At 45.3% G+C, this 22879-nt stretch overlaps 1 protein-coding gene across 1 annotated transcript in view; it reads left to right on the forward strand.

The window, feature by feature from the left end:
• The first annotated feature begins 890 nt into the window (after positions 1 to 890).
• Positions 891 to 22879, forward strand: part of LOC139172044 (adhesion G-protein coupled receptor G1-like) — a 55460-nt gene continuing 33471 nt past the window's right edge. Inside the window, exons 1-3 of the mRNA XM_070760704.1 lie at positions 891 to 1432; positions 17217 to 17371; positions 17604 to 17730. Coding sequence (XP_070616805.1) covers positions 17281 to 17371; positions 17604 to 17730 — 218 coding nt within the window. The 5' untranslated portion in view covers positions 891 to 1432; positions 17217 to 17280. The remainder of the gene's footprint in view (positions 1433 to 17216; positions 17372 to 17603; positions 17731 to 22879) is intronic.

The following is a 22879-nucleotide window of genomic DNA, read 5'->3' on the forward strand; positions in this document are numbered from 1 at the left end:
AAGAGATAGCAAGGGAGACAGAGAGAGAGAGAGCAAGGGAGAGAGAAAGACAGAGGAAGGGAAGGAGGGAGAGAAAAAGAGAGCAAAAAAGAGAGGAAGAAAGAAAGAAAGAGGGATGGAGAGAGAGAAAGAAGGGAAGGAAGGAAAAGAGAGAAAGAGGGAGAAATAGAGTGAAAGGGAGGAAGAGAGAGGGGTTTTTTGTCCAAACTTTTCTTTAGCGGCCTTTAAGACTTGCGGACTTCAACTCCCAGAGTTCCCCAGGCAGCTTCGCTGGCTGAGGAACTCTAGGAGTTGAAGTCTGCAAGTCTTAAAATCGCCAAGATTGGAGACCTCCTGCTCTATCTACACTGCTCAAAAAAATAAAGGAAACACTTAAACAACACAATATAACTCCAAGTAAATCAAACTTCTGTGAAATCAAACTGTCCACTTAGGAAGCAACGCTGATTGACAACTTGGAGTTTATATTGTGTTGTTTAAGTGTTCCCTTCACTTTTTTTTGAGCAGTGTACTTTGAAATTAACTTGGATACCACGGGCTCGTTCAGACCTGCGTTCACCGATGGGCGTAAAAACTAGATCGAAAAGGATATTGAGATGTGAAGCAATATTGTACGGCTCTCGCGGAATTATATTTCAAAATATGTGGCGTTTACGGCTCTCTTAGCCAAAAAGGTTCCTGACCCCTGTTCTAATCGATAGGCTAAAGAACAGCTTTTGCCTACAACGGAATTCTTATCCTATACGATCAGAAAAGGCTCTTTGGCGTTTCTTGTTCTTCCTCTTCCTCTTCTTCTTCCTCTTCTTCCTCTTCCTTCTTCCTCTTCTTCCTCTTGTTCTTCTTCCTGGGCGTAATTTTATTCTTGCCCAAGCCCCAAAAACGGGAAGGAGGGGAGGGCAGAAGAGGGAGGAGGGGGCGGAGGGGATTGCAGGCGGAAGATGAGCCTCGAAGACGAAGCGTCTCAGGGTCCCCTGTTTGCAACTGCGGGGGAGAGGGGGGCGGCGGTCGACCCTCGCAAACTTTGGCCCTCACCGGTTGCGAGGCGCGCACTTTGGATGTTCTTTCCCGCTCGCCCCGTCCTCCTCTCCTTCCGCAGATACAGCGTTTCCTGCGGTTGGACCAGATGACCTTTGAGGTCCCTTGCAGCTCTTGTCAATCTGTTAACGGCCTCGCTCCCCGCGCACCTTGCCGCCGAGAACTGGATTCCACCCGAGCGGAGGGGGGTGCGAAGGACAGCCGTCTTTCCCACGCCTCCACCAACTCCCCCCCCCTCGCCCGTGAACGTCCCCTCGCGCAAGGAAAGCCCCGCCTGTGGATCCGCGCAGATCAACCCCGGCTGGCCGTCGCTTGAGTGCCTGCTTAGCTCCCGCCGGAGAAGAGGAGAACGCAGCGGGCCCGGCAGTGAGAGAGAGAGAGGAAGGAAAGGCTGCAGGTAAGCAAGCGGCTGCGGGACTCCCCGACTCAAGGTTTTGCCCCTCTCCCACCTGGGCGGCTGGCTCCCAACACGCGGCTGTCCGGGAGGAGGAGGGGGCTTAGCTGAGCCCCAAGCGAGGGTCTTGGGGGAATCCAAGCAGCCGGAGCTGCTTCCCGGACCTCTTCGCCTTGCCAAGGTAGGGAAAGCGATAGGCTGCTTTGCCTCCGGGGGATTTGGGACCCTTGTGGGTCATCTAGTCCAACCCCAACCCCCTCAAGCAGGACTCCTTGCACCATTCCGACCAATGGCAGTTCAATCTCCCTTTGAAAGTCTTAAGTTGCAACTGGAGGTAGAGATGGAGGGAAGGAGCTGGAAGTGACCTCTGAGGTCTTCTAGTCCAGCCCCCTGCTCAAGCAGGAGTACCTACACCATTGCAGAGAAGTTAAGCCAAGTAATGTGAGATAGAAGCATAGAGCAGTGTTTCCCAACCTTGGCAACTTGAAGATATTTGGACTTCAACTTCCAGAATTCCCTGACAGTTGAAGTCCCTTCATAAAATATTGCTTCTCTGCATGCACATGAAGCAAAAAATACGAAATAATATGATGGGGCCCATAGGACTGCTACGAGAGCAGTTGTGTGCAAATTGCGCAATCTGGAGGCTGCTATGGTGTGCAGTCTGCTACTGGCTGGAAGGGACCTTGGAGGTCCTCTAGTCCAACCCTCTGCCCAAGACAGGAGACCTTAGACCAGTGATGGTGAACCTATGGCATGGGTGACACAGGTGGCACGCAGAGCCATATCTGCTTGCACACAAAGGGTTGCCCTAGCTCAGCTACAATGCGCTTGTTTCTGCTGGCCAGCTGGTTATTGGCTTGCACAGAGGCTCTGGGAGGGTTATTTTGGCTTCCAGGGAGCCTCCAGGGGGTGGGGGAGGGCGTTTTTAATCATATCCGACTCCATGGAATCCTTTGGAGCCTGGGGAGGGTGAAACACGAGCCTAGTGGGCCCACCAGAAGTTGGGAAACAGGCAGATTCTAACCTCCAGAGGGGCTCTGGGAGGTGGGGGAAGCTGTTTTCACCCTCCCCAGGCATTGAGTTATGGGTATGGGCACTCATGCATGCGCGATAGTGCGCACGCACGCTCTTTTGTCACCCAAGGAAAAAAAGGTTCGCCATCATTGTCTTAGACCTTTGAAATGATCTGTTCTTAAAGAGAGAGGTTGACTTTCATGAATGAATATACCAGTGGTAAAATCCAAACTTTTTTTTACTACCAGTTCTGTGGGCGTGGCTTGGTGGGCATGGTGTGGCTTGGTGGGCATGGCTTGGTGGGCATAGCAGGGGAAGGATACTGCAAAATCTCCATTCCCTCCTCACTCTGGGGCTAGCCAGTGGTGGTATTTGCCAGTTTTCTGAGCTACTCAAAATTTCCATTATCAGCTCTCTGAACTACTCAAAATTTCCACTACTGGTTTTCCAGAACCTGTCAGAACCTACTGTATTTCACCACTGGAATATATGTGTCCCATGATAATGTTGCAAGATCCAATCTGGGTCGATGAGTGGGACCAGAGGTTTTATCTTCCAAGCTTTCAGACTCACGCTGGAGCTCATCTTCAGGCAACTTCTGTCTAGCACTAGAGAGATATTCCCTGCAACGAAGCAAAGACAGACAGAACACCAGAGAGCAGAGAAAACCAATTTCGTTGTATGCGTGATGTGCAATGAAAATGAAGGCTTTGAACCTTGAAACCAGAGGGTTGAAAAAGAAACTGGTCCACATTTGTGGCAGGAGAGTGAACGGGGAATGAAAGAGGAACTGAAGAAACCGAAGTACTTCAGACAGCCTGAAGACAGAAACTAAGAACTCCAGCAAAGTTCACAAAAAAGGAGAGCGAAAGTTCAGGAATGAGACACAGAAAAGAGATGGGGTGGGGGTGGGGAATAGAGGAGAGAGAGAAAGAAGCAAAACTGATTGAAAAAGAGCAGCAAATTAAATCCAGGTTTCCTTTCCTCTCTGCCTATCTCAAGATTCTTGAGGAAGAGTGACATAATCCGCCACTACATCACGCAGTCCAAACTGCAAATTGTGCAGAATGCAGCCGCATGAGCGGTTATGGGCCTTCCAAGGCATGTCCATGTCTCTCCAGCACTCCGTGGTCTGCATTGGCTGCTGATTGGTTTCCGGATGCAATTCAAAGTGTTGGTTATGACCTATAAAGCCCTACGTGCCATCAGACGAGATTACTTGCAGGACCGCCTTCTGCCACATGAATCCCAACGGCCGATAAGGTCTCACCGAGTCGGCCTTCTCTGGGTCCTGTCGACTAAACAATGTCGTCTGGCGGGACCCAAGGGAAGAGCCTTCTCTGTGGGGGGGCCGCCCCTCTGGAATCAGCTCCCCCCAGAGAGCCATACTGCCCCCACCCTCCTCGTCTTTCGTAAGAATCTTAAGACTCATTTATGCCACCAGGCTTGGGCTGATTAGATCTCAGCCCCTGGTCAAGGAATGATTGTATGATTGATGTACAAATGGGTGGGATTGATTTGTAATTTAATCAGGGATTTTAGATTTTGAAATTTTAATTAATTGGTTTGATTTTATTGTGATTTACTGTTTTTTAATATCTTGTAAGCCACCTCGAGTCTTTGGAAAGGGGCAGCATAGAAATCCAATAAATAAATAAATACATAGATACATACATAGATACATACATACATAGATAGATACATACATACATAAATATAGCTCCGTGTACCACAGGGTTGCCATTACTGCCCTACACCATTTCTGACAAGTGGCTGTGTCCAGTCTTTTCTTAAAAGCCTCCAGTGATGGAGCACCCACAACTTCCACCTGTTGTTTCTTGCTCTGCCTTCTGGTGTTTTGGAAAATAGGTTGACCTCCCCCCTTCTTTGTAGCAGCCCCTCAAAAAAGAGGGGGCCCAACCTATTTTCCACTCTGCCCTTTGAAGTCATAGATGGATGTGATGATTAAGTTGATCCCCCCTTTATTGCACTAACCGTCTTAAATATTGGAACACTACTACAAAAGATTAGAACACAAGGATTGCTTGCACATCACTATGTTTTCTTTGTCTGCTCCTCTTTCTTATCCCATTTGGATGTTTGTTCAAGTTTAAAATCAGTGTGGGGGGGGGAAGCAAAATGAGAGGACATCAGTCCACAAATAGAACATAGGGAAGAAGATATTGCTATGATTGCGCAGGCAGAAACTGTGGAGCAGAAGAAGTGAAATAGATTTATCTTCTGGATAACCAAAATTTACATTATGGTGGTAGAGAAGTGGCTGAAACTGGCAAGAACTGCACTGTGCTGTACAATAGTCAGTGAGTGGCAGTCTCTCAGTAGTGGGAATTAGATTTAGATTTAGATTTAATTGGATTTCTTTTGCCACCCCTCTCCGAGCACTCGGGCCGACTCACAGCATGTACAGAAAAACAAGAAACAATAATAACAATCCAATTAATACATCCAATTAATACATTAAAAAACAATCTTTAAAATTCTAATTAAAAAACTATCAATATCATTCATTCAACAATCAAACTAAAGCATTCATTATTAATACTAAAGCATTCATTAATTAATATTTAAGACCTGGTTTCCTATAGATCAGATGCAATCAGCACTTGGAGTTTTTGGCCTGCTATCCGTCTAGATGCGGCTGTGATACAGAAGAGCCCGAGAAATGGCAGATCTGGGGGTTGGACTAGAAGACTCCAAGGTCCCTTCCAGCTCTGTTATTCCGTTTTTAAATAACAGGTTCCAATAGAAGAGAATATTTGTTGCTCAGGGTTGAACTGTGGGGGCCTTTGGTGCTATCTGAGTGTAAATATTTTCTTGTAGACGTTTCATTACCCAACTAGGTAACATCATCGGTGTTAGCAATCAAGAGAAGATAAACTCTGTAGCTTAGGGTTGAGCTGTGGGGTCTTTGATGCTGTCTGAGCCCAGTTGGTTTCTTGCAGACATTTCAATTCCCAACTAGGTCATATTTTCAGAAGACGTGACCCAGCTGTATTGTGAAATGCCTACAAGAGAACAGGGCAGCTCAGAGACCACCAAAAAAGAGCCCAGAAGGAGTTGGGTGGCTTAGAAATCTAATAAATGAAAATGAAATGAATGATATGACTTCACAGAAACAAGAGGAATTAATTTGCTGGACCACGTTTCCAGACCTAAGATTGGAAACGTTTGTTATTTATTACTTCCTGAGCTTAAATTTTTGCTTGAGTTGCTGACAACTCTGAGTGGTATACAATATCCTCAAATTAGGTCTAACAAAAATCTCCGTACATCTACATATATAAACTTCAAAAAGGTCAACTACATTAGACGCAGGCTGCAAAGTAAACAATGAAAATGGTCCCATCTTGGGGGTTCTCTACTTTGCTGACCCAGCTGGTTTTCTATTTCCTTGAAAACAATTTTCTTTTTATAGAACGATCCTTTTGTAGTAAGCGCAATGCAATTGTGGAATAACCCAAAGACGAGTAAAAAACCCCAGTTAGCTCAACTCTTTCCATTCTTTTAGCTGCTGGGACAGCTCAGCTCTTCATCCTGATCAGGGTTGTCAGAGAGAAAAAGAGGAAATGACTTTTTCTCATCTGACTTTTTCAAAAGTAACACAAAGTTTGCGTCAGTGGTTTTTTTTTTTTTAACCATAGTCTGTGGAGTCATTCAATTGTGCTTGCTTAGCAAAAAAAAAAGGGGGTGGGGTGGGGGATTTTGACCTCAAGTTTATTTTCATAACAAGTGAATCAGAATAACATGGAGATACAGTTGATAAGTCCACCTCAGAAAATTTGCTTCTTGGAAGGTAATGCTACTAAGATTATTGATAAAGGGGGAAAGTCATTTCTTCATATATTTCTTTTCTTTGTCTTTAGTGTATGCATATTGTTCTGTTTTTCTTCTTACTCTGGTTTTTCTTTTGTCATACCTGTTTTCTTTTTATTCTTTGAATTTGTATTTTATTTATTTTCATTTATTAAAATGTATCCTGCCTTTAGAATAGTCCTCAACCTATGACTATCATTGGAGTCCAAAATTTTATGTTGCTAAGTGAAAAATTTGTTAAGTGAGTTTTGCCTCATTTTCTTGCCACAATTGTTAAGTGAATCCGGGCTGTCTTGTTGACTTGCTAGAGGGTTGCAAAAGGGGGCACCCCCTGGACCTGTATTGGGTTCCCATGGGCAGGGCAGCCATCAGGAATTTTGGGGCCCCATACAGCCTAAGTGTCTGGGGACCCCCCCCCCCCGCCATTTTAAAACTACTTTTATTTTGCGACATACCAATTATGTATTAAATTTACCTTTCACAAAAAAAATTTAAACCCTGCCACTATAAGGTACACTTGTTTGACAGATTAATAATGTGAGTCATTTTGTTAAATCTTTTGGTCAAGTATGTTTATTACTATAGTGCAAATATAACATCATAAAGGAAAGCACAGTGAACTGTAAACATATACAAATATTTACTAGACATATAACAAATATAACATTATAAAGTGCAGCTGCTAGGGCCACCAGTTCTGTCATATATTCAGCTTTAGTAAAGCCGCACTGATTCCACATGTCTGTTCGCTGGCCTCTCAGTTTTTGACCAATGTGTTAATAACGCAGAAAATATATTCAAGTCACATCAACATATTACATACATATAAATAAATAAATAACCAGAACAGTGCAAATACACCAAATTAACAAAATATTATTAATTTTGCCATCAACAATATTAAAAGCAGCAATAAGATAGCACAAAGGATAAAGACAAAATACTCCTGCACCACACTAGAAAAATATTTGTTTTCACAATAATACCAATAAATAAGAGGTAACCAGAAGATAAATTATATGCAATAATGTTTAAAACTATACGTAAACTCCACCTGGAGAAGCTGATGGGTAGTGTAGTCCATGCTATTTAAGGAACTTTGCAAAGTGGAAAGCATCAGGCGGTACAACACATCCCATCAATAAGAGGTTGCAAGGCAGGCAAACCTGGGGCTGATGGGTGATGGGTAACCAAGCTTGGGGAGGATGGGTGGTGTAGTCTGTGCCATTTAAGAGACTTCCCAGTGAAAACCATTGGACAATAGAACAAGTCCCGTTGACAAGGGGGCTGCAAGGAGCTGGGGCGGTGGATGATGGGTAGTGCAGGCTGTGCCAATGTAAAAAGCTCTGGGTAATGCCGACATGTCACCAAGAGGATCGCAGAGCGCCAAACTTGAGGCTAAAGGGTGGTGTAGCCAAGGCCGGGAGTCTAAAAGATGGGCATTGTAGTCCTCACTCCCCCTCAAGGCAAATGATGGGTGCTACAGTCCTCACTCCCCCCAAGGCAAACAATGGACACTGTAGTCCTCACTCCCCCCTTCAAGGCAAATGATGGGCTTTATAGTCCTCAATCCCCCTCAAAGCAAATGATGGGCATTGTAGTCCTCACTCCCCCCCAAGGCAAACAATGGGTGTTGTAGTCCTCACTCCCCCTACAATGGGTGTTGTAGTCCTCACTCCCCCTCAAGACAAACAATGGGCATTGTAGCTCCCCCCCCCCCCAAAGCAAATGATGGGTTTGGTGTTTGGGTTCAGGAGGACGCTGAGAAGCCTGCCATGTTCCGGTATGTTGTTACTTACTAATAAAGGCCCTTTCAAGTAAAGCTTCAGAGTACTACATTGGTGACGAGGATTCCAGTCATATAGTGGTAATTATATCCTTCAGGATGTCAACCCAGTTAACTTTCGCCCCTTTTGACCCACAAGGGGAGACGTGGGATTCGTATGTGGCCCGTTTTGACTGCTTTTTGATCTCAAACGGGTACACTGAGATCTCTGGGGATCGGAAGAGATCCTATTTTCTAGGGTTCTGTGGGACCGAAATGTTCGAGACCACTCGAGCTCTGTTTGCTCCAGTCTCAATTCACAACGTTCCCTGGGAAGAATTTTTGAGAATGCTTCAAGATCACTATGCTCCGACCCCCTCCCGGTGTACACGCCGCTATAAGTTTTACCACAGAAATCAAGGGGATGGGGAGTCGATAAATGAATTTGTAGCAGCCCTTCGTAGGGCGGCCCTTTATTGTGAATTTGACAATTTAAATGACTACTTATTGGATAGACTGGTTTTTGGGGTAAGGGACGGCCGCCTCAAGCGGCGTCTCCTGGCCATTCAGGACTTGACCTTCCAGGCTGCGTTGGCGGAGGCTCGGGCTTTTGAGCTGTCGACCCAATCCCTAGCTGTCATGGACAGCTGTGTTAATGTCACGCTGAAGAGTTCGCCTTTGCTGGACAAGGCCATTCAGGACTTGACCTTCCCCAGAGGTTGAGGAGCCTGGGGTGGCCGAGGAAGAAGAGGTTTGCCGGCTGGCGGTGGGTTGTGGCGTGATCTGCCTGCTGCCTGCTCCCGTCCCCCGCTGTCTTGTTGCAGGGGGTGCGGGGGAAGCCATTTCAGGTCGGCTTGTCCTTTCCGGGACGCGGCTTGCCGGCGTTGTGGGGCAAGAGGTCACATCGCCAGGGTCTGCCGGTTTCGCAGATCCCCGCCGCCGGCTGCGAGGGACCAGAGGGACTCTGCAAATTTCTGTTCTCATTGGCAGAGGAAGTCGCCATTTAATCGGAGGGAAGATTGTAATGCCATTTTCAGTTTGCCGCGTCCGGTTCCAACGTACGTTCGGGAGACGTCTGTTTCGTCAGACAAGATTTCAGTGGAAGTTTTCCTGGGACGGGCAGTTTGCTCCATGCAGGTGGACAAGGGTTCTGCTCATTCGCTCGCCTCCTGGTCCACGATGAAGTGTTGTTTTCCGGCTTTGAAGAAATCTTGCCTTCAACCTTGTCATTTGAACTTGAGGGACTATCAGGGAACCCCTATTCCTGTTGTGGGGGAGGGCAGGTTTGCTGTGCGTTTTAAGGATTTTGTGGGGAAATTATCGCTAATTGTGGTCAATGGACCCTTTTCTGACTTGCTTGGACTGGACTGGTTCAATTCATTGGGTCTCTCGGTGGTCAGGGTCAATGCTGTGAGGGAAGGTTCAGGGTTTGACCTGTGGGCTAAGGAATTTCCCACTGTTTTTGACGAGAATTTGGGTTGTTATACGGGCTCCCCAATTTCATTCAGTTTGGACCCCCAGGTACCGGCGGTGCGCTTAAAAGCCCACCGTGTGCCCATTCCCCTGAGGCCAAAGGTGGACGCCGAGCTAGATAGATTAATAGCTCAAGGGGTTTTAGAGCCAGTTGATCAGGCAAAGTGGGAAACCCCTGTAGTAATTGCAGTAAAGGGGGATGGGGGAATTCAGTTATGTGGGGACTATAAGTGCTCCATTAATAAGGCATTGGCCCATCATTCCTCTCCGCTTCCTGTAGTGCAGCAGCTACTTCACTCCCTTGGTAATGGTAAGATTTTTGCCAAGCTCGACCTCACACAGGCTTACCAACAGCTCCCGGTGGACCCCGAGACGGCGGAGGCACAATCTATTATCACTCATCGGGGGGTCTTTAAGTGCAACCGATTGCAATTTGGGGTATCCATTGCTCCGGGAATATTCCAGGGTCTCATGGAGCGGTTAGTGTATGGAATCGAGGGAACGGTACCCTACTTCGACGACGTTTTGGTTGCAGGTAGTACAGCTGAGGAGCTAGAGTCGAGAGTAAAAAAGGTTTTAGCCAAGTTCCGGGACGCGGGATTAAAACTAAAATCAAAAAAATGTGTGTATGGGGTTTCAAAAATGGAATTTTGGGGGTTTACTCTAGACGCTGAAGGAATTCACCCCACAGCAGAAAAAATGAGGGCTATTAGGGAGGCACCGAGGCCACAGTCCAAGGCGGAGCTTCAGGCATTTTTAGAACTGTTGAATTTCTATGCTTTATTTTTGCCACACAAGGCGTCAGTAGCAGAGCCGTTGCACAGATTATTGGACAAGAGAGCTATGTGGCATTGGGGAAAACGTGAAGAAGCTGCTTTTGTGACAGTTAAAGATTTACTTACCTTCAATAATGTATTAACGCAGTACTCACCTGCTCTACCTTTAGTTTTGACATGCGATGCGTCCCAGTACGGTGTGGGAGCCGTATTAAGCCATAGATTGCCCAACGGTACGGAGGCTCCGTTAGCTTTTTTTTCGCGGACCTTGGCCAAGGCGGAGAGGAATTATGGCCACATAGATAAGGAGGCTTTGGCCCTCATCGCAGGGGTCCGCCGGTTTCATGATTATTTATATGGACGGCATTTTGAGCTGGTGACTGACCACCAGCCTTTGCTAGGGCTGTTAGCGGGCAACCGGCAAAGCCCAATTGTGTTATCCCCACGGATGTCTCGCTGGATAGTTTTTTTGGATAATTATAATTACACAGTAAGTTATAGACCGGGGCGCCACATAGCTCATGCAGATGCACTGAGCAGATGTCCCCTAGCCGATCTTCTGTTAGACCCAGCACCAGCTTGTTCAGTCATGGCTTTAGGGGAGGAAACCCTTTTGTTGGCAGCCCCTGAGGTGGCTAGAGAAACGGGGCGCGATCAGGTGTTAGCCAGAGTCAAGCAGTGGGTGCTTCGAGGGTGGCCTGCCTCCTCCCCTTCGGAGGTGTTTGCACCGTATTGGCGTTGCCGGAATGAGTTTTCTGTGGAAAGGGGATCTCTACTTAGAGGAAGTAGAGTGGTGATTCCTCCGAATCTTCGCTGTCAGGTTCTTGCACTTTTACACAAAGGGCATCCGGGCATCGTCCGCATGAAGGGGCTAGCCCGCGACTATGTCTGGTGGCCGGGCATGGATAGGGAGATTGAGCAGCGGGTTGTGGCATGTTCCCTGTGCCAGGAAAGTCGGCCTTTTCCCCCCCGATCCGATCCATTGTGTTGGGAACCTCCTGCAGGGCCATGGGCGCGGCTGCACATTGATCTGGCTGGCCCCTTCCTGGGGCAGAATTTCTTAGTTGTGGTAGATGCCCACTCTAAGTGGTTGGAGGTGGCTCACCTAAGGTCTACCCAGTCACAGGCCGTCATTGATGAGTTAGGGTCTTTATTTGCCACGCACGGGTTCCCTGACATTCTTGTGTCAGATAACGGTCCACAGTTTACGTCTGTGGTGTTTGAATCTTTTCTGGTGGCTGCGGGTATTAGGCATGCGTTGGCATTGCCTTGGCATCTGGCTAGTAATGGGCAGGCTGAACGTATGGTTTGTTCGGCCAAGGATGCGCTCAAGAGAATGCCAAGGGGGTCTTGGCAACAGAAGTTAGCTGAGCTATTGCTAGTCCAACATTCTACCCCATGTGTGGCAACAGGGAAGACCCCGGCTGAGCTATTGATGGGTCGGAAGCTTAGGATTACCCTTGACAGGCTACATCCATTGTACTCGCAAGCGGCACAGTGGCCGGAACTGCCGGGCAGGAAGGTGGAGGTAGGTGACTCAGTGTATGTACGTTCTTACGCGGGCGGGCGGAATTGGGAATTGGCTACCGTAAGCAGGGAATTGGGGCCCCGTTCGTTTGAGACAGTGTTGAAGGATGGCCGCAAACTATACGACAAAACACTGAACAAAACAAGGAAGGGGAACGGGACAAGCCTACAAACAAACCTGAGAATAAAAAATTTCTACCTGCAAACAAACACAAACATCTAAAATGCCTGTACACGAACGCACAAAGCTTGGGAAACAAACAGGATGAACTGGAATTATTAATACACGAGGGCCAATACGATCCAATTGGAATCACAGAAACCTGGTGGGACGAAACACACGCCTGGAACACACAGATAATGGGTTACAACCTCTTCAAGAAGAACAGGTCAAACAAGACAGGAAGAGGTGTTGCAATATACATCAAAGACCACTACACTGCCACAGAACTACATCCAACCAAAGATGATAACCCCCTAGAAATCATATCGGTCAACATAAAAGAAAAAAAGAGCAACACCACAATTGGAGTATACTACAGACCACCCAATCAAACAGACACAATGGACGACCTCTTCACATGCCAACTAACAGACATATGCAACAAACACAGCACGACAATAATGGGGGACTTCAACTACCCAGACATCAACTGGAAAACTAACTCAGCACCAAGCGGAAAGTCTGCCAAATTTCTTTCCAGTCTAGCTGACAACTTTCTAACCCAAAAAGTTGAAACAGGAACCAGAGGGAATGCTATATTAGACCTAATACTAACAAACAGGGAAGAAACAATAGAAGGAACAGAAGAAGAAGGGAAACTGGGAGAGAGCGACCACGTCATCCTCAAATTCAACATAGTGCAATCACTAGCTACTATACCCAACACCACTACAGTCCCAGACTTCAGAAAAGCGGACTTTAACAAGCTCAGAGCGAACCTTGAACAATGCCCCTGGAACAAACTCTTAGAAGGAAAAACCACTCAGGAAGCCTGGGTGATCCTAAAAAACAGCATCATAGACGCCCAAAACAACGCAATCCCCATGAAAAGGAAAAACAGGAAAACCAAAACTAAACCTGCATGGCTAAACAAAGCCCTCGCAGATGACATAAAAGGAAAAAAAGCTAAGTACAAACAATGGAAAGAAGGACTCATAACCAAAGCGGAATATCAGCAAACAGCCAGTTCCTGCAAACAAAAAATAAAAACAGCAAAGGCACAATATGAACAACACCTTGCAGCGGAAGTCAAAGACAACAAAAAAAGATTCTTCCAACACATCAACAATAAGAAGAAAATCAAAGAAACAATCATCACACTAAAAAACGAAGAGGGTAGAGAAATCACAGACAGCAATGACCAAGCACAGCTACTCAACGCCTACTTTGCATCAGTCTTCACACAAAAGGGAACCTCCCTCCAACCAATCTGCAATTTAACTGCAACAAACTGCCCCAGAACCGAACTCAACATAGACAAAAGCACAGTGAGGGAGTACCTGAAGGAACTCAACGAATACAAATCACCAGGGCCAGACGGACTTCATCCCAAAGTCCTAAAAGAATTGGCAGACACCATAGCGGAACCACTCCTCCTCATCTACCAAATATCCTGGATCACTGGAGACCTACCGGAAGACTGGAAGTGAGCTGACGTAGTCCCCATCCACAAAAAAGGCAAAAAGACCGACCCAGGTAACTACAGACCAATCAGTCTGACCTCTATACCTGGAAAAATACTGGAGAAAATAATCAAAAAACAACTTACTCACTTCCTAGAAACAAACAAGATCATATCCAATAGCCAGCACGGATTCATCAGAAACAAATCATGCCAAACCAATCTCATATCATTTTTCAACACCATAACCAAGTCAGTTGACCAACGCAACTCAGTGGACCTCATATACTTGGACTTCAGTAGGGCTTTCGATGAAGTCGACCACAATCTCCTAATCCACAAACTAGAAAAAAATGGAGTAGATTACTACACATGTAGATGGATAAACAGTTGGCTGACCAACCGCACCCAACGAGTTGTCCTCAACGGCACCAAATCCACATGGAAAAAAGTAGACAGTGGAGTACCACAGGGCTCTGCACTGAGTCCTGTACTCTTTAACATCTTCATCAACGACCTGGACGAGGGAATAAAAGGGGAACTAATAAAATTTGCAGATGACACAAAGCTGGCGGGGGTAGCCAACACCCTTGAGGACAGGCTCAGAGTACAAGAAGACCTAGACAGACTATCACAGTGGGCCCATACCAACAAAATGAGGTTCAACACCGACAAATGCAGAGTCCTCCACCTCGGCAAAAAGAACCCTAGACATACATACAGCCTGGGAGATACCCCACTCAGCAGTAGTGACTGCGAAAGAGATCTTGGAGTCTTGGTGGACAATCAACTAAACATGAGTCAGCAATGTGCAGCAGCAGCCAAAAAAGCCAACTCAATCCTAAGATGCATCAACAGAGGAATACGCTCCAAGACCAGGGAAGTACTAATACCACTCTACTATGCCCTGGTCAGACCCCACCTGGAGTACTGCATCCAATTTTGGTCACCTCACTACAAAAAAGACATCGAAACTCTGGAGAAGGTGCAAAAAAGAGCAACCAAAATGATTAGGGGACTCGAAACCAAGACTTACGAAGAGAGATTGAGAGAACTGGGCATGGACAGCCTAGAAAAAAGAAGGTCTAGAGGGGACATGATAGCAGTTTACAGATACTTGAGGGATTGCCATGGTGAGGAGGGGGTCTCTTTATTCCCCAGGGCACCAGAGGGCCGGACGAGGAACAATGGTTGGAAGCTGACCAAGGAGAGATTCAACCTGGAAATAAGGAAGAACTTCCTGACGGTCAGAGCGATCAACCAATGGAACTGCCTGCCAGGGGAGGTGGTGAACTCCCCAACTCTGGACACCTTCAAGAGGAGATTGGACTTCCATTTGGCTGGGGTGCTGTAGGGTTTCCTGCTCAGGCAGGGGGTTGGACTCGATGACCTAACGGTCCCTTTCAACTCTATTAATAAAATAAAATAAAAATAAAAAAATAAAAAAATATGGAAGAGGCATCTGGATCAAATCCGATTAAATAGGGCCGTGGCTTTAGGGGGCGTGGGGGACGAAGACCGCCCCAGGGTCTCTCAGAGGGAATTGCTAAATGCACCCCTATCAGTAGACGAGCCAGGGAGTTTACCCCTGGAGGCTGCCCAGCCAGAAGCCGTCCCAAGTTCAGCCTCAGAACAGAGCGAATCACTCCCAGAGTTAATTCCAGAAGGTGCCGTGGGGCTGAGACGCTCTGGAAGAATTTGTAAAAAGCCTGCGTATTTAAAAGACTATGTGTGCTCCAGCCAAAGGGGAAGGAGTGAAGTGTCCGCTTGGTAACAGCCGGCGGCAAGCGGCAGTGATTGGTGTCCCTATCCAGGGTGCTGATTGGACGCACGCGCCCAGTTATAATGTAAGCGGGAAAGTTTACTGTATCTGGATTGGTTTGTTCCTCAGCCAGCTCTGTGTATATAAAGGCTGAGTTATGTGAAATGTTAAGTCTGTGCCTGCCATGTTCCGGTATGTTGTTACTTACTAATAAAGGCCCTTTCAAGTAAAGCTTCAGAGTACTACAGTTCAGGTTTGGCGTTTGGGTTCAGGAGGCCACCGAGAAGCCCCGCCACCCGGCTGTCATCTTTTAAAAATGCCGGGGGGCTTCTCAGCGGCCTCCCAAACCCGTACTTTTGCCGAACTTCTGGGTTCAGTGTTCGGGAGGCCGCCGAGAAGCCCCGCTGCCCGGCTGTCATCTTTTAAAACAGCCGGGGGCTTCTCGGCGGCCTCCTGAACGCCGAACCCGAAGTTCGGGTGTGGCATTCGGGTACAGGAGGACGCTGAGAAGCCCCCCCGGCTGTTTCAAAAGGTGACAGCCGGGCGGCGGCATTTTTTTGCGGTTTTTTTTCATTGCACGGATTAATTGATCTTACATTGCTTCCTATGGGAAACAATGTTTCGTCTTACAAACTTTTTGTCTTATGAACCTCCCCCGGAACCAATTAGGTTCGTAAGACGAGGTATTACTGTACTTAAAAACACTTTAAAACCTTTAATATGCATTGACAAGTGTGGTCAGATACAGAGAGCTGATTTAGTTTAGTTAGGAGGATATCCGGAATGATGGTATCGAAAGCTAAGCTGAAGATTATAAACAGGCCACTTGCATAAGTCTTTGGAGATTCAAGATGCTGTAGAATGTAGTAAAGAGTCAAGTTAACAACATCATCTATCGATCTCTTTCTTTGATAGGCAAATTGCAGGGGGTCTAACAGTGGATCTGTGATGATTTTCAAGTGGGACATCACTAGTCTCTCAAACGTTTTCAGAACTACAGATGTTAGAGTAAGTGGTCTATAGTCATTCAGTTCCTTGATGGTGGGCTTCTTTGGCACGAGGATGCTAGTGGAGTGTTTGAAGCAAGAAGAAAAATAGCACATATCTAGGGATTTATTGAAGATTCAGTTGAAGATGGGGGCCGATTGGTCAGCACAGACTTTTAAGCAAGAGGGACTTATCTTATCTTATCTTATCTTATCTTATCTTATCTTATATTATTATTATTATTATTATTATTATTATTATTATTATTATTATTATATTGATCAGAGACTTTAAAAACAGATACCAATTCCAAGATATTGTTGTGGTTCAGCCTGGGACCCCTCCGGGAATGGCTGATTTGCTGTCGGTGTCCAGCTCAGAGGCTGAGGACCAGGAGGGGCAGACTGACGAAGAAGCTGAATCCCAGGCTGAAGATGAAGGACAGCCAGAGTTCCACCAGGGGGAGCTCTCCCCAGCAAGCAGCCTGGATTCCCTGGGGGAAGATGCTAGTGACTTCATAGATATGCGACAGAGGAGAGCTAACGAGAGGAGAACGCAATTGGCTAGGTATTTCCAGCATTAGTGGTTGCAGCTGGGTTTGGGTGTGGTGCTCTTGGGAAAGGATAAAAGGTGGCCCCACCCTTCCTGGCTTGTGGAGTTTTATCTTGGAGATTCGTGAGACCTGTCTGTGAACTTTGGTGGCTACAATCCTGGTTTGTGCCTTGGACTATTGAAACCTTGGGGGGGGGGGTGCCAGCAAGCAGCTTGTGAAATTGACTGGACATCAGGACCCTGTTGTACGTATCTGTAACCTGTCTGCTGTGAAGACAGGTTTTCCTTTGTGCTTATTTTTTTCCTGCTATAAACTACTTTTGGATTTTACCAGAGTGTCTGGCTGTTTTTTCAGTGGGTGTGGAGGTCTGGGAAAACCCAGACAGAACAGATATATTCACAGCTCATTTCTGCCCTGCCTGAAAGACAATGATGAGGTTTTAACTTGCACAATTGCAAACTTTTCCAGGTGCGTTGAGGAAGAGACAACTACTAAAGGTTGCGCAAGGAAACCTGGTTTGTGTAAGACCAGAATGACACCATCAAGCCTCTGCAGCATCAGGATTGAGACCAGAGCTCCTACGATGCCTTTTTATCTTCTCCTCCTCCTTCTCCAGCTCCCAGGTAATATCATGTCTCCCTTTCTATGGAGCACAACATCTCACCTTCCCTTCTAAGGTGCTACAGAGCAGGGATCTCCAACCTCACCAGTGAGGGTTGCCTGAGGAATTCTGGGAGTTGAAGTCCACAAGTCGTAAAGTGGCTACGGTTGGAGACCCCTGCTCTAAATGCTCCTCAGGAGATGCTGCAGGTGAGCAAGGAGGTTTCTGTTATTCTTTCTTGCTTTACCCAACAGTGTGGGGGAGAGGAAACCCAGACGGAATGAGTGACGTGGAAAACGAAATTGAAAGAATAGAAACAAAATTGACAAGATTAGAAGAGACTCCGCAGGGTAGGAATGTCATACGTGAAGATCCCTTTATGTGAGTATACAGGGGCTGATGGCCGTCTGTACTGGGGAAAAAACAAGAGCTGGGCCTTTGATTCCGCTCAGCTCCAAAACAGAAGAGGCTTGCCTTTTAATTGTTTCATCGCTGCAGTCTCCATGTTATATGGGATTATATGGGGAACACCCATGAAACACCTACACTCCACGAACTGCACTGGCTTCCCATTAGTCTCTGGGCACAATTCAAGGTGTTGGTTATCACATATAAGGCCCTACATGGCTCAGGACCAAACTATCTACGGGACCGCCTCTTGCCACATGCCTCCCAGTTGGCCTCCTCTGGGTCCTGTCAATGAAGAAATGCAGGCCGGCGGGACCGTGGGGGAGGGTCTTCTCTGTGGCTGCCCCGGCTCTATGGAATCAACTCCCCCCCTGATGTCCGTACTGCTCCCACCCCATTGGCCTTCCGTAAGGCCACAAAGACCTGGCTTTGCTGATAGGCCTGGGGGCCATGGGCCAACAACAACAATGGCCAAATTGTATGAATGTTTAGTGTGCATGTTGGATGAGTTTGTTATATTTATTAGGGTTTCTGATTACCGTATTTTCGGTGTATAAGACACACCTAGATTTTAGAGGAGGAAAACAAGGAAAAAAGCATTCTGAACCAAATGGTGTAGTATTATATTGTTTAATAAAATACCAGTGTAGCAGAATACTTTTTACAACCATGTATACTTTTTAAAACCATGTACACTTTATACAAACTTCAAACTTGACAGCTTCAAGACTTGTGGGCTTCAATTCCCAGAATTCCTCCACCAGTCATGCTAGTTCAGAAATGGGAGTTGAAGTCCACAAGCCTTAAACTTGTCAGGTTTGAAGATCCTTGCACTCCGAACCTCTAACTTGGGGGTCTTCCAACTTGACAGCTTTAAGACTTGTGGACTGCAACTCCCAGAATTCCTCCATCAGTCATGCTAGACTCGGCTCTCCTCCTGGTTCTCTCCCCCCCCCCATACCCACCCACCCCATGGTTCAGATTCACACTCCCTACTGCTCTAGCTGGACTTAGAGCTGGCATCGCTCTGCAACTGCATGACAGCTCCAGGCTCTGAAGACATAGCAGCCCCGAGTGGGAAGCCAAGGAAAATCTGATGAAGGCTATGCACCTGGGATCGGCTGGAGTGTGAATTCGGCTGGGGGGCAGCTAGCTTTCCACCAGGTTCTTTTCTTTTAAAGAGAGAGAGAGAAAAAAGGAGGCGGGCAAATAACCAGCTTCTCTAGTCTAGAAATGTGTATCTCCCATCAATTGCAGTGTAATTCTGTCTTTCTTTCTGTCTTTCTGTCTTTACATTGCAATTGATGGGAGATACACATTTCTTTCTCTAGAGAAGCTTGTTATTCACCCCCCCTTCTCTCCACCCCCCTCTCTCTTTAAAAGAAAAGAACCAGGTGGAAAGCTAGCCATCCCCATCTGAACTCACACCCCAGCCGATATCTTCCTCAGAGCTTTCTTACATTGCAAGTAGAGCAATTGAAAAAACCCTGCAAAGTTTTAGGGCTTGGAAAACATTCTTCTTTGCAGAGAGTAACAGTGAAAGAGCTGAAAGAATCTTACTCATAGCAATTTAGAGTAATGAAACAAACCCTGCAGAGACTTAGGGCTTGAAAATATTATTCACAGAGAGTAACAATGAAAGAGCTTGGGTTAATGGCTAGGGCTGGTTAGGGCTGGAAAGAAATATCTGGAGCTTGTAAATGAAAAAAGAACCCTAAAAAGACCGGTTTTGGAATACATTCTTGGCAGAGATTAACAATGAAGGAGCTTGCAAGTGGTAAGAGCTGGGAATATCATTAGCACCTGGTTAGGGCTAGAAAGAAACATTTGGAGCAAATAGAGAATGAAAAAAATCATAGGCAGGGTTTGGAATACATTCTTGGCAGAAATTAACAGTGAAAGAGCTTGCAAATGGTAAGAGCTGGGAACATCGGTAGCACCTGGTTAGGGCTAGAAAGAAACTTACTCAGAGTAAGTTAGAGTAATGAAACAAACCCTGCAAAGACTTAGGGCTTGGAAAACATTCTTCACAGAGAGAAACAATGAAAGAGCCTTCAGGATAAGAGCTGAGAAGATTGTTAGTAGCTAGTTAGGGCTGGGGGAAAAAAGCTACATTCAGTGTATAAAATGCACCCTAATTATCAGCCTATTTGGGGGAGAAAAAAGGTGTGTCTTATACACTGAAAAATACGGTAATGGTTTTATAACTTAGTTTTATATTTGACTTCTTTTCATTGTCTTGTATTTTATATTGTTGTAAACTGCCCTGAGTCCTTGAGCGGCGTAGAAGTCAAATTAATAATAAACAAACAAACAATCAAACAAATAAATAAATAAATAAGCAAGCAGAGTAATCCTTGTTTACCAAGGTTGTGCACACACAGAAACATTTAGATTGAGATTAGTTGTGAACAACTACTCAGCCACACACAGATATACTAACTTGATTTAATGTTTACTTTCAGAAATAACATCTTCAGATAAACAGTCTAAAGTCATACACATAATAAGTCAGAGTAACAATCCAAATGCTACTAAGTACAAAGTCTTACTTACCAGTTGTCTTTGTAATAATCAGTAAACAAAAATATCAAGCTTAAAAACATTTTAGCTATAATACATGACTACAATACAGAGAGATTGCAGAGTGTTGCACAGCCATTGCAGAGCTTACATACAGTGAGTAGCCATTAACAGTGAGTACTCAGGCAAAGAGAAACAGAGAGGGTGACTCAGAGTAAGCTATAAACTCTAGCTCCCTCTTGTAGCTGTCTGCAACACTTGCAGCCAATATATTGCTAACCTAACAGTTATGGACAGAGTCCTAACACAAATTCCCTAGTTAGAACCTAGTTGAGTCTCTAAGGCAGGGATTCTCAACCTCAGTGACTTCAAGGAAGAGTGGGCTTCAATTCCTAGCTGGGAATTGAAGTCCACTCTTCTTGAAGTTGCTGAGGTTAAGAAACATCAAGTAAGTTAATATTAAGAAAGATGACAGAGAATCATCTTGCCATTCTGGAAAAAGGCTGCAGAGGCCTACCTCAAACATCCTTCTTCTTCATAGCAAGCTTAGGCCAGTTCCACCTATCTTGGCTTTGTTTCACAGAATGGAGAAGTTTGTAAAGAGCCAGTTTGGTGTAATGGTGAAAGCACCAGGCTAGAAAATAGGACATGGTAAGTTCTCCTCCTGTCGTAAGCATGACAGCTGGCTGGGTAACTTTGAGACAATTGCCAGGAGACTGTGAGTTGTAGTCCTGCCTTTAGGTGTGAAAGCCAGTTGGGTGTCTTTGGATCAATCACCAGGGGATGAAGACATCTAGACCCATGATGGTGAGCAGAGCCATGTCAGAGGGCAAACAAGGTGTTGCCCCATTTCAGCTCCAGCACCCATGCGTACTGATTTTCAGCCTTGGGAAAGGCTATTTTTGCTCTCCAGGGACTTCAGGAGTCTTCCCTGAAGCCTCCAAAGTGCAAAAAACAACCCAGTGGGCAAACTGGAAGTTTGAACAAATGGACTTCTGGTTTGCTTGTTGGGCCATTTTTTGCCCTCTTAAGGCCTGGCGTTGGTGAAAAATGGGCCAACCAGAAGCCCATTTTCGAACTTCCAGTTTGCCTTTTTTGGCTGTTTTTCATAATCCCCGGGGGCTTCAGGAGTCCGGAGGCTTCAGTGAGGCCTGTGAACATGTGCAAGGGGCAGTGTGTGGATTGTGCACATCCACTGGCTAGGGGATGGGTCTGGGCATATGTGCACATTATTGCCCATGCACACCCTTTTGGCACACGGGCCAAAAAGATTCACCATCACTGTTCTAGACCCAATTTAGGAATGAAAGCTGGCTGGGTGACTGGGCCAAACACCAAGAGACTGCAAGTTCTAGTTCCACCTTAGACATCAGGCTGGGTAACTTTGAGACAATCACTAGGAGATGGGAGTTCCAGACCCACCTCAGGAATGAAAGCCTTTTACCTTTCCTTTAAAATGTTTTTAAAAAAAATATTTATATACATTTAAAAACAATACAAAAAGCAAAACAACAACAACACAAACAAAACCCCCCCAAAACAATTAAACAAACCAACAACTACATTAAGTAACCTCTAGAGTTGTCTTACAGCATTTAATATCGATGGTAGGTATTATATTTATAGTTAACATAATTCTATGATCTTTCTTCAGTAATATATTTCATGTTTACTCAGTTGGTATATTTATACTAACATAGAATGTACGCAATCCTATAGCTGTTAGTAAATTAAGTATTTACAACTTTGTTTTGTTTTCTCTTTTCTACCCAATCATAGAATATAGTCCAGATTACATAGAATTCCGAGTCCTCCTTCTTGTTTAGTTCCATTGTCATTTTGTCTAGCTCTGCATATTCAAAAAATTTCTTAATTATAATACTTCAATTGGTACATCTTTCTGTTTCCAATGCTATGGGAGGTGGATCCTTGCTGCAGTTAGGATATGTAGTAAAATATAATGATATTTTTTCTCCATTTTCTGATCAATAATTTCCAATAGAAGTATTTCTGGTTTCATAGCTGTCTTTTGCTTTGTAATGCCCATTAACCAAGTCAATTTCAATCATTTACCTTTTCAATACCCCCATAACAGTGAAAGTCCCTACATTATGATACGTTTTAGTTTTGTACATACTGACAGCAGCAAAGATTATATTTGCAAAACACTGGAAAAATGAGAACACCCTTCCAGGTGAGGACATAATTCGAAAAATCTTAGATTGTGCTGAAATGGACAGACTAACTTAAAAAATAAAAAATAAAGAACACACAGAATATTACTTGATTTGGAATAGATTTTATGAGTGGTTAGAGACAAGAGATAGAAATGAGATGAAGAAAGAGTATGTATGTATTAAATATGAGACGGTTTATGACTATCAATATGCCAATATATGTAACAGAATTGTAAAGAAATTTGGTTTCTTTACAATTCTGTAATAGTAATGATGTAATCAAACTATCTGGTTACATCATTACTATTGTTATCAATAGTGGAGAGGGGTGGCATATAAATCCAATAAATCTAATCTAATCTAATGTTTCAAGTTTCAAGTTTAATCAGATTTGTATGCCGCCCCTCTCCGCAGACTCGGGG

The sequence above is a fragment of the Erythrolamprus reginae genome, chromosome 9 (genome assembly GCF_031021105.1).
Source record: "Erythrolamprus reginae isolate rEryReg1 chromosome 9, rEryReg1.hap1, whole genome shotgun sequence".
In the NCBI taxonomy this organism is placed as follows: domain Eukaryota; kingdom Metazoa; phylum Chordata; class Lepidosauria; order Squamata; family Dipsadidae; genus Erythrolamprus; species Erythrolamprus reginae.